At 34.9% G+C, this 10950-nt stretch overlaps 1 protein-coding gene across 12 annotated transcripts in view; it reads right to left on the reverse strand.

Moving 5' to 3' along the window:
• Positions 1-10096, reverse strand: part of LOC131051389 (WUSCHEL-related homeobox 8) — a 57708-nt gene extending 47612 nt beyond the window's left edge. The window contains exons 1-5 of one of the 12 annotated variants that reach the window (XR_009107115.1): positions 9801-10093; positions 9566-9643; positions 7158-7399; positions 5471-6001; positions 5002-5203 (exon numbers count right to left, since the gene is read on the reverse strand). Coding sequence is in view for 10 of the 12 variants with exons in the window: in XM_057985884.1 (XP_057841867.1) it covers positions 5100-5203; positions 5471-6001; positions 7158-7380 (858 nt within the window). In the remaining 2 variants the exon portion in view is untranslated. Of the gene's footprint in view, positions 1-4758; positions 5204-5470; positions 6002-7157; positions 7424-9264; positions 9308-9359; positions 9488-9565; positions 9644-9800 lie in introns of those variants that run through there. The other 11 variants (XR_009107116.1, XM_057985884.1, XM_057985887.2 and 8 more) reach the window with 11 other exon arrangements.
• Between the last annotated feature and the right edge of the window lie 854 nt (positions 10097-10950).

The raw sequence follows: 10950 nt of genomic DNA on the forward strand, positions 1-10950 counted from the left end.
AGACTTTTCTTTCTAAGTTCTTCTCGAGTGGCTTGAGAAAGAAATAATCCCTCATGCCTGTCCTCTTTATGGAAATTCTTAGGTGCAAGGTTTTTGTACCTTTCTTTTAATGATGGGGTGTCAAATTTTAGGGCCTTTTGAATGACTTCTTCCAGGTTTGTTGGTTCCATAGCACTTACTATGCTTCTAATTGATTCCTTTAATCCTTCCACAAAGAGGTAAGTGAGTCTCTCTTGAGATATTTCTGATACCATGACAGCTAACTTTTGGAAGTCAGTGGCAAACTCCTCTACTGTCCCTTGTTGTTTAAGTTGAATTAATTCTTTGAAATACCATCCTAGATGCTTTTGGTCAAATCTTCTGATGAGTTTTTGTGTGAACTCATCATATGTGGATACTTGTTGATGGTCTTGGGTGACAAGACCATGATGCCACCATTCGTGGGCTGTCCCTGTTAAATGTAGCACCCCAAACTTGATTGCATTCTCTTCTGTCATAGAACTTAAGGATAGGTAAGTATCTAACTTTTGCACCCATGAATCTGCGGAAGTTTTTCCAGTTCCATCATTCCAGTTCCATCAAAGTTAGGCAAGGTAATTTTGCTGATTATTTCTTTAAGATCTTTATCAGATTGCTTCCCTCCCATTGCCCTAATTGGGCCTAGGTTGGTTATTACTTATGGTTTGAAGAGTTTGCATAAGTAGCTGATTTGTTTTCTGATTTTGTTCAGAGAGGGCTTGGGTAGTTTGGGCTGTTTGTTCCATAAAAGCCCTTAATTCATTGCTTAACTATTCACTCATTTTATTTCCTCCTCTTGACATTAACTAGATTTTACAAGATGGCAAGAAAATAGCCCCGATACCAATTGTAATGTTCCCTAATGGGACCCTCTTACATTCTACCTTAGAATCACAACTTTAGTACATAGAGAGAAGAATAGAGGGGCATCAATGTCAACCAAAGCTTGGTCTTCAACCCCTAAGAACAAGGATATTACTGCTTGTAATTAATAACAGCTCTGAGCTGATCTGGTTGATGGTGATTGCTCTCTTCACAGGATATATTCCACACGATTCCTTCCTCCCCTTTCCATTGCAAAATAAGTTCGATTTCCTTTTTGAATCTCACAAAGGGAATGGTGGGCATCGGTTGGGAATCACAAGATGTGTCTCTTCATAATTATATCACATCTCTCCTTATGCCACATAGTCATCATTATTTAGGATAAAACATGTTATCCTCTTGCAATTCACATCCTTAACAAAATGATTTGCGGATTGATAATATTCTCAAAACACGTCGTACTCCACAGCTTACACGGCTGGATTCCTTACTCCGAAATCATGGGATGATTGTCTCATAAATACTAACTATCCAATCGGTTCCTTAGATATTTTTTATGCATTGGGTTCTTGGTCACTGAGTTAACACGTAACTTGGAGGATGTATTCAGCGTTTGCAATCTCTTAAGTTTGCTGCACTAGCTTTAATCATTTCCATTAATCCCTCTTTGCAACTTTGAGGATATTGATTATCACAACCAGGTCATACTCATACAGGAATGACATTTGCTCATTGCAATCTCTAAGTTGGTTGATAAGTCAAGATTGCTTGTAATTCTGGTGCCATTATCTTTTATTCTTTTCAAATTCGTCTCCATGGGAGACTTCTTGAATTTGGACAACCTTGGAGAACGATACTCCTGCAAACTTAGACTGTTTGTTAAGGTTGTCTTAAAGATTCAGGATCAGATTTCCTTTTTTTAAAAACTGTGTTTGCTCTCAGAGATGGGGACATCACATGCCACTTCCTTTCCCAGTCTACTTCCATAGTTGTAATGTTGATAATTGCATACCCTTGCAATTTCACCTATGTTTATGTCCACTTTGATGTCCATTCCCTTAATATTTTTGTAAGCTCGTTTCAACTCTTGCATCAACCTTTCTTCTTCTCAAAGTGCTCAAGCCTCCTTTTCCGAATCACTTTTTCATGTTGCCTTGGTATTAGCCCAATTTTTTTCTAGTATTTGTTGCTTTTGAGCATGAATTTTCTAGACACTAGCACTTCACGTAGACGCATACACGTCACACTACCATATCATGACAATTTTTGTTTGACAATCATTTTCACACATTTTCCACTTGTCACCTTCTTAGGTTAGTGAAAAATTGGAACAATTCTAAACTACTCATCAACCTCTTCCTCTTCCCTCCCCTCTTTTTAAATCTATCTTTCATTTGGCACAATCTCTCTTGGCCCTCTTGTACTCTCAAGCTCACATACATCTCTCTACAGCACTCTCAAGATTTTTGCAGCAATCTCTCTCTCTCTCTCTCTCTCTCTCTCTCTCTCTCTCTTCTAGATGCACTTAGAATAAGAACACACAAACTATTTGATTTTTGTTTCTCTATCTTGGCTACTATGGAGGTAGAAATACCCAATTAAGGATTTGACTAAGGCAAATCCCCAAATGGCCCTCAACATTTTTCCTTCTTGCATTTGCAAGTATTTTGAGAGCACTCAATGGCACAGATGTTTAAAAGTGCTTCTTTATTGCTCATTACTTTTCTTAAATCATTAAGACCTTATTATTTAGTTTATTTCCTTGTATTTTCATCGTACAATATTTGCTGGTATATTTTTTGTTTCTTGTCTTACAACATAATTGAATTGCAAATTTAAGTTTTCACGTTTTTTGGGTGTCATCTGTTCACTATTCGTACAAACAATAGTGCGATGCATTGGCATCCTTGCCAATGACTTCCAAATTTTGATTCCATGTTCTTTATTGTATGTGTTTTCCATTTTATTATTGAAAAGTTATTTTTATTTTTCTATTTTTAGATATTTTCACCAATTTATCTTCCTTAAGCATTTTAGTCAGCCATTTCCATTTTTATATTTAAGAAATCAGTATGGTTTTACATAATCTTAAAAGTACTAGTTTCTCTAATGTGCAGTATGGTTTTACATAATCTTAAAAGTACTAGTTTCTCTAATGTATTAAGTGAATTTACTCTCAAAAGAACCTAAATTTCCTTTTGTTAGAGTCAAATTTCCTTCTTTACCATAGTGAAGGGTATGCTTCATCGGGACGTGTGCCACCTAGCCTTTCATGTTCTTTTATTTTACCCAACCCCTTATGCATTGCCAATTTATCTATTTTGGGCATGGTTAGTAGAAGGTGAACTTGCACATAGCAATGACAGCTATGCATGAATATCATAACATGATCACCAAAGTAGTGCTTTGTCTTGAAAAACAAAAAATGTTTGTTGCATTTTCACTTTGTTTTGTCCATGTTCATGTCATTACCATATCTTCGGTGGCTTGCCTCTTTTCCCTCAAGTTGTTTATGAAGATTGCATTTTTCTCTTTGGTAATAAAAAATTGATCCTTAAGCAACCTCAGTTGATTCCAAACTTGCTTCTTCCTTTCTGACACCAACATAAACAAACTGTGATAGCAGAAAATAACCAAAAAATGTATCAGGTGCCACGAAATGAATTTATATGAACCCTCCCATAAACATTTGGTTTGCATGTCAAGATCTAATGTAGGTTATAGTGCTTTCACTTGGAGTGATTCTTCTTTAACTTATGTTAACTCATCCTTGGTGTCCCATGGTGTAGTGTTCTGAATTTTCAATGTTCCTACCGGGCCTGCACTGCTGCTATAGCGAAGTTGGCTTTACATATTCTTGCTACCATTGCTGCAATAGTTAAATCACCTTGACATACACATGCCACATCAATGCATGATACAAATATATTGATATACTAAAATTACCTTTGTATTTACATGTGACAACATTTTGCTTCATTCAGTTTTTTAATGCATGATACAATTGTTATTTTGCTTATTTTGTGTTACCTTTTGCCTTTCTTCCCTTTTACATCTTGGACTAAAAGCCTCTATTATTGTCTGGTTTTCAGGATTTCTCTCTTTTGCCGTTTACAGGCCCATGTACTTTCCCAAGTGGACTGGCAGTCACCTTTCTTGTGCTTGCCAAATAAAACTTCACGCTAGCATCTTCCTCTAATTGGATTTGATCACCAAGTAGAAATAATTCAATTCTTGCCTTTGCTGCCCCTTCATTGGATATATTACCAAGTGAGATCTCATGCTCCTCCATACATTGAGACAAGTTATTTGGTTCTCAGAACAATCTTGCAATTATTGTATTGCAGGATGGAATGGCTACATTTATAGTTATTCCCTGGCAGCTTTATAGACCAAGTTTTGTTGCCATATTATAGTTTATGACATTGTGGAGTTATATTCTACCATTTTTAATGTCCATTGTTCGGCTCATTCATATGTTCATCATTTGTGGTGACTTAATTACTCTTTGCAGTCTCCATGAAATTTACTTTTACACCTACAGACTTGTCAGCTTTGCAAGATGTTATTATTATTACATGCATTAAAAGTGCACTGATTTGTCTCCCTCCACAACCATTTCAATAAGTGGTTCTTTACCTTGAGGATCCTCATATTCTTATATTGATGAAGTATTGCCATTATAACATTAAGGAAGCTATACTTAACCTATTAGAAATACTCAATCAAGGCTGCAAGATGTGAATTTATAAGTAGGAATTCATCGTTACAAGTAAAGAGAATTTTCCAAAGATATTGATTGTTTACACTTTCAAGCCAGATAGTTGCTTATAGTTGTTAACTTGTAGCTATTGATTAGGTTAAAATCTCCATTGTCAAAGGAAAAAAAAATCTCATGGCATCTGAAAGAGAGGAAATTGCTTCCGGACTGGAAAAACATGCAGCTGAACTATTAGACATTCATGTAATTTTTGTTGAAAACCTCTTAATAAATTGATAAAAGCTAGGATTCAGCAATGCATTCTACTTGATCAAATGCAAAAAGAAAAAAAAGAAACTGGGAAAAGATTGGAAGTTAGTCCACACTTTGAACTTGAGAATTTACAACCAATGAGCAATGTATATAACTTTGCCTTATAAAAGCAATTCTTAACTTACGAATCAAGAAGCTCTTCTCACTTGGAATAAGGAATGTTGGAAAGACTTGGAACAGAGGGACATCGGAAAGCACCTTGAAGAGAACACCGAGAAGAATATCACCCTATCATAGCATAACCTTCTCCAGCATGTAATGAGTTGCTAGTCTCTATAGACTCCATTGAGTTTGTTAATTTTATTTTCAAACTTTGCAGTTCATTATCTAAAAACAGCATTCAAAGGACTTGATTAATTTACTTTAATTTGAATTTCTGAAATTGCGAGTACTGTTCAAATGAAATGCTATGCTATTTGTTCACAAAGACAAGAAACGTGTATTGACTGCCACTCTGCTGATAATTATTGAAGTTGAAAGACTTTCCTATAAATTCATTAACAATCTTAAGTACTTACATCATGTTAGCTAGACACAAAGCAGACTTCTATGGATGACAGAATCTAGCATTAAAGAAATGCAGAATGTACATACTTGTGACTGAGAGCCCATGTTCGAAAGAAGCACTTCTGTTAAAACCAACTGTAGCCTTTGAGGCAACTTGCGAACCGAAAGAAGTTGATGATTTATGTCGTTGAGAATCAAAATTGTTGTATTCAGATGCTCCATGATTCTGAAAACTAGCACTGCTCTGTCTGGTGAGTGAAGTTTCCTGACCACTACTTTCATCAAATTTAGCTTTCTTTTCATTTGAAGAGTCAACGAGATTATCCATTTCATATTCCCCACTACCAGTCAACCCTGTCTGGTGTTTCCTTTTAGTGCGGGCTCTGCGATTTTGAAACCAGTTATAAACATTTGTCTCAGAAATATGACCATGTTGACTAAGCTGAGCTGTTATCTCTTTTATCCTTTGCTTACATGGGGTTCCTTTACCCTTTTCAAATATTTTCTCAAGAATCTGAAGTTGTGCCTGGCTTGGTGTCCAACGTTGCCGAGTGGTCATCTTATGGCCCACAAAGCCCATCACTGAGTTGAAGGTAAGTGCTTGCCCCGGAGTGAATCCTAAAAGCCATGAAGTCGGTGAGATGAAAAGATAAAAAAATATTCTAAATAACTGCAAATGGAAAGGTATGCTTTTGCAAATGGCACTGCTCAAAACTTTAGGATGTGTGCATATTTCATTTATGTGTATTAGGCCTCAGGATAAATATAAATGCAGCATTTTATGGAAATCCATACATCACAGTATACATCTCAATAAATAGGTATGCATGCATGCATGTATGTTTCAATACATTGATCTCAAATGGCAAAAAAAATACAAATGCATCTCAACCAACCCCGCAAATGTTATCCCCTGGAAACCATTTCCTGGACACTTATTTTTCATTTTTGACATCTGCGTACTTGGTACGATAAATTCTAATTAAGGCTTTTACTTTTTCAGATTTGGTAAAGGAAATAGCTCTTGGATAGGATCCTTATATATTTCAACTCTTCTGTGAAGATTGCCAAGCAACGGTACTAACTACTAAGGACTATGAAAACATTCTCAATTCAGCTAACAATGAACATAAGAGGGCACTTTAATTCTTCTTCTATAAAGTGCATTAAACAACATTGTTGTCAAGTTGACATTCCTTAACTTGGCTAAATAAGAACATAAAATATAAATAAATAGAAATAGGCATACAGATAAACACAGAAACTGTCACACATACACACATTGCATGATGACCTAAGGTTTGAAACTCTGTGAGGATGCCCCCAAAATCAGGTAATCTCTGTGTCAATGTGGCAGAGATGATGTGGGCATGCCTCTTAACACTAAAAGGTCTCATGTAATGCTGTTTGGTGACTGTGGCAGACGAGATGGCTTTCAAATGAATTAGTAGACTGCGGGAGGTACAACAAGGTATCTGCCTTCTCAATTAGTTATTTATACTATGAAGTAAATTGGAGGGCACCTCACTCTAAGATAATTAACAGGCTGTATTTGTAAGAGATATGTAAAAGGACACAGGCAATAAATATGTAAACTGGGATGTTAACATCGCCCTGACTGTCTACTAGACATTGAAAATATATTATCTACACTTAAAAGATAGTGGGGATCATGTAAGTTGTTCTCAATATACATCAATGAAGGGCATAATCAGGAGAATATATAGGCAATGAGTAGTTATTGTAAAACACAATCTGAGAAGAAATCACCCACCATGCAAGACATTTTGCTGCACTACAATGGTACTGTGCATTTCGATAAGTTGTTTACAGATCGATCCATAAGCAGATATCTGTTTTGCTAGCATTACCATTTGCTCTTCTGTCATAATTGGCTCAGGCATTGTGTCACATGTTGGATGACCTGCCACACCTGCAAGCCCTCTTATGTCTTCATGATTTATTACTTGCGCAAAATTGGCGGATACTATATTCATCCTTATTCTGAATTTTCACCTGCCACTGTGCCGAAAAAACAGCCTAAAATCTTGAATGAGATTGTACACTAATTGTTTGACAAATTAGTCTCAAAAATTTAAAAAAACTATATTGAAATTGGAATTGCAATTGATTTTAATTATGTCCATGTGACCAAATATGTCTATTACAGACAGTCTGACAGAATACCTCTAAGAATTTAATAATCAATATTACATTGCTCGCAAACTGTTAGACAAGACAACACAAAGAAATAACCCAATGCAAGATTGCATACAAACTGTTGAGAAGATATTGCATTGAAAAACATGAAAATAACAATGCACATTACAGAGAGTCCAGTGCTTTGTTTCCCAGTTTAAAGGATATCCTATATTAGATTGCAGAACATTCTATTTGAAAAATTGTCAGTAAAAATAAAAGAGATGGTGATGTATACGATATTGAAAACATCAAATCAAATAGTTTCTCGTTTTTAGCAATGTTTTCCATAAGATTTTTTCTACAAAAGTTCAATGCTCTGTCTTCCGAGCAACACATAAGACCATTCAGAAACCAATGTTACTTAGATTGCGTACAAACTGCTTGACAAAATGGTTCTTAGAAAAAAACAAAAATAATTGTATGTCTTGTATAAGAATCCAATGCTTTGCCTCTCAAAACAATAATTTACATGTTTTAATTGTGAGCTTGTGATGCAAAAGGCTCAAATACTCGCACTGCTTACTGCATTTGCCTGGGTTCAAATCCAGGCCACAAAGATCATCACCCCTAGAATGTGTACAGTGTTACCACAAGGGTTGCAGCCAAAATGAATTCAGTCCTGCCAACCTAGGGAATTCTCCAATCACTTACAAAAATAAAGTCTACTGATCAAAATCTTACTGTAACTTTTCCACTCAACAATTTATAGACTAGTATATCTCGGATTGCATACAAAAATTTTGACAAAATGTTTCACAGAAAATGACAGAAATAACATTTCTTACATTCTAATACTTTTGGAGGCTAGTCTATATCAGATTGCAAAGAAACTGTTTGACAAAATGCATCAAAGAAAACAATGCAATGACAATATTCTCATACATTAATCTGATGCTTCGCTTCGAATACAACATCAGGGAATTCTCAAATGGCATAAGAAAACAGAGTGCACCACTTGAAAATGCCTTTACTGCTCAGCACTTTAGAGATTAGTATATATCGGATTGCATACAATTTTTATGACAAAATCTTTCACAATAAATGGCAGAAATAGCATAAATTACATGGCAGTTCAGTGCTTTTGGAGGCTACTATATGTTAGATTGCTAACAAAACTGTTTGACAAAATGCATCAGAGGAAACAACATAAAAAAAAACAATATTCTCTTACAAGAATCTGATGCTTTGCCGATGCAACAATTCAGGGGCTATTCTATATCGAAATGATTATTATTGTTTTAAACAAATGCCCATCGTAAAACAACCTAAATACCAATATAGATTATAAGTCAAATGGGGGGTTTCTAAGTCTCTCCAATGGAACAATTCAGAGGCAATCATGTATCATATCGCATACAAAATGTTTGACAAAATGTAGAATAGAAACAACCAAATACTAATATAGGCTTTGGCTACATAATGCAACAATTTAGAGGTTATTGATGCTTTGAGATTTCCACGTGTTAATATTAAGTCATATATCTGGATACAACTTAGCTTAAACTTTTCTCCTAATATTTTGTTTTGTTGCTACAAATTTTCATAAACCCAAAACAAATGAGGAAAAAAATGAAAAAGACTAACACAGTCACATCCAGATATAGCACTTCAGATTCAAAGGCTATTCTATATCACAAAGCATGCAAACAGTTGCCAAAATGCTTCACAGAAAGCAATACCCAATGAATACTATTCGGATGCTATTCTATGTCGGAATGAATACTATCTATTTTGACAAAATGTGCCGCAGAACACAACCCAAATAGCAACATACAGTATACAATGCTTTGGATTCCAGTTGCAACAATTCAGAGGCCCATTCTATATAAGACTGTACACCATCTATTTAGACAAAATGTTCCACACAAAGTAACTCCAAATAACAAAATACATAATCAAGAGTTCAATACTTTGCTCTCAATGCAACAATTCAAAGGCTACTATATATCAATTCGTATACAAACTATCCGACAAAATTACCATGAAAACTATGCATTGCACAAAATTCCATTGCTTTGGCTTCCCGATGCAACATTTCAGATATTATGCATCAAAGTCCTGTAACCAAAAGAAAAAACATATTTCATAGATTACCTTTTTATGACTTGGGGTTAAATAAATATTTCACTAAGCCATGAATCTTGTTGTTATTACAATCTTTTAGCCTGTTTTCTGCTTCAGTAAAAAGAAAAGAAAAGAATAGCTGAAAACTTGCTTCATACAAAACTGCAGTTTTATGACAATTGTGCGCTCATTCGGCAACAAATTTTACCACCACTCTCTCTGTTCCCGCCCTGATTCCACGTTATGTAGCACAGTTAAGCAATCATTTTTCAAGATTGCTCGATCTTTTGCCGCCCCTGTGCAAGAAAATGTCGTAGAGATCCACCATGCATGCCTGTGATGGTGTTATATGCAGAACCTAAATATAGAAAGGCAAAAACTGGCCAGTCCAGTTCATAATGTCGAGTCACCTTAATGAAATTTTATTATAACCCTCACTCCAATATAACTTTAAGGTTTGGCAACTTAGTTATGAATTTTTTCTGAGATGTAATTTACTTTAATCTATACAAAGAAATCTAAATCAGTTTCTATTTTGTTTTGATAAATAGAAATGGTTGTGCATGGATAAAATAAATATGTTCGACTTTGATGTGAATCTAAATCTAATGTGCAATGATTTTTCCTTTAAATATGAAAGTATGAGCAAGCCTTTCAATTGTGGACAGTTATCAAATATTTGATAAAAGCACGAGAAGAAATTCAGTTCTAAGGTTTGGCAACTTAATTATGAATTTTTTCTGAGATGTAATTTACTTTAATCTATACAAAGAAATCTAAATCAGTTTCTATTTTGTTTTGATAAATAGAAATGGTTGTGCATGGATAAAAAAAATATGTTCGACTTTGATGTGAATCTAAATCTAATGTGCAATGATTTTTCCTTTAAATATGAAAGTATGAGCAAGGCTTTCAATTGTGGACAGTTATCAAATATTTGATAAAAGCTCGAGAAGAAATTCAGTTCTATGGATCACTTAGATTGGAGGATATTCATTTTGGAGATATATGAGTGAGGAAGGATCATAAACCTTATGTATGCAATTTTTGCAATAGTTATCGGCATCGTCTTATTGTCATTATTGACAAGATAGGATAGTGAAGGCTCTACTTAACATGTTCGAATTGTCTATTGCTAGTAATTCCACTATGATTTTTCACTATGATACTACTAAATCGCATGCACGAGACACTATTTTAGAGGGATTTTCGAATAATATGAAAAATTTGAGCAATGGAAATAATGGGTAGAAGTGCAAATTTAGAATATGTGACACCATGAGGGGAATTAGTCTAAAGAA

Source organism: Cryptomeria japonica, chromosome 11, assembly GCF_030272615.1.
Source record: "Cryptomeria japonica chromosome 11, Sugi_1.0, whole genome shotgun sequence".
Lineage (NCBI taxonomy): Eukaryota > Viridiplantae > Streptophyta > Pinopsida > Cupressales > Cupressaceae > Cryptomeria > Cryptomeria japonica.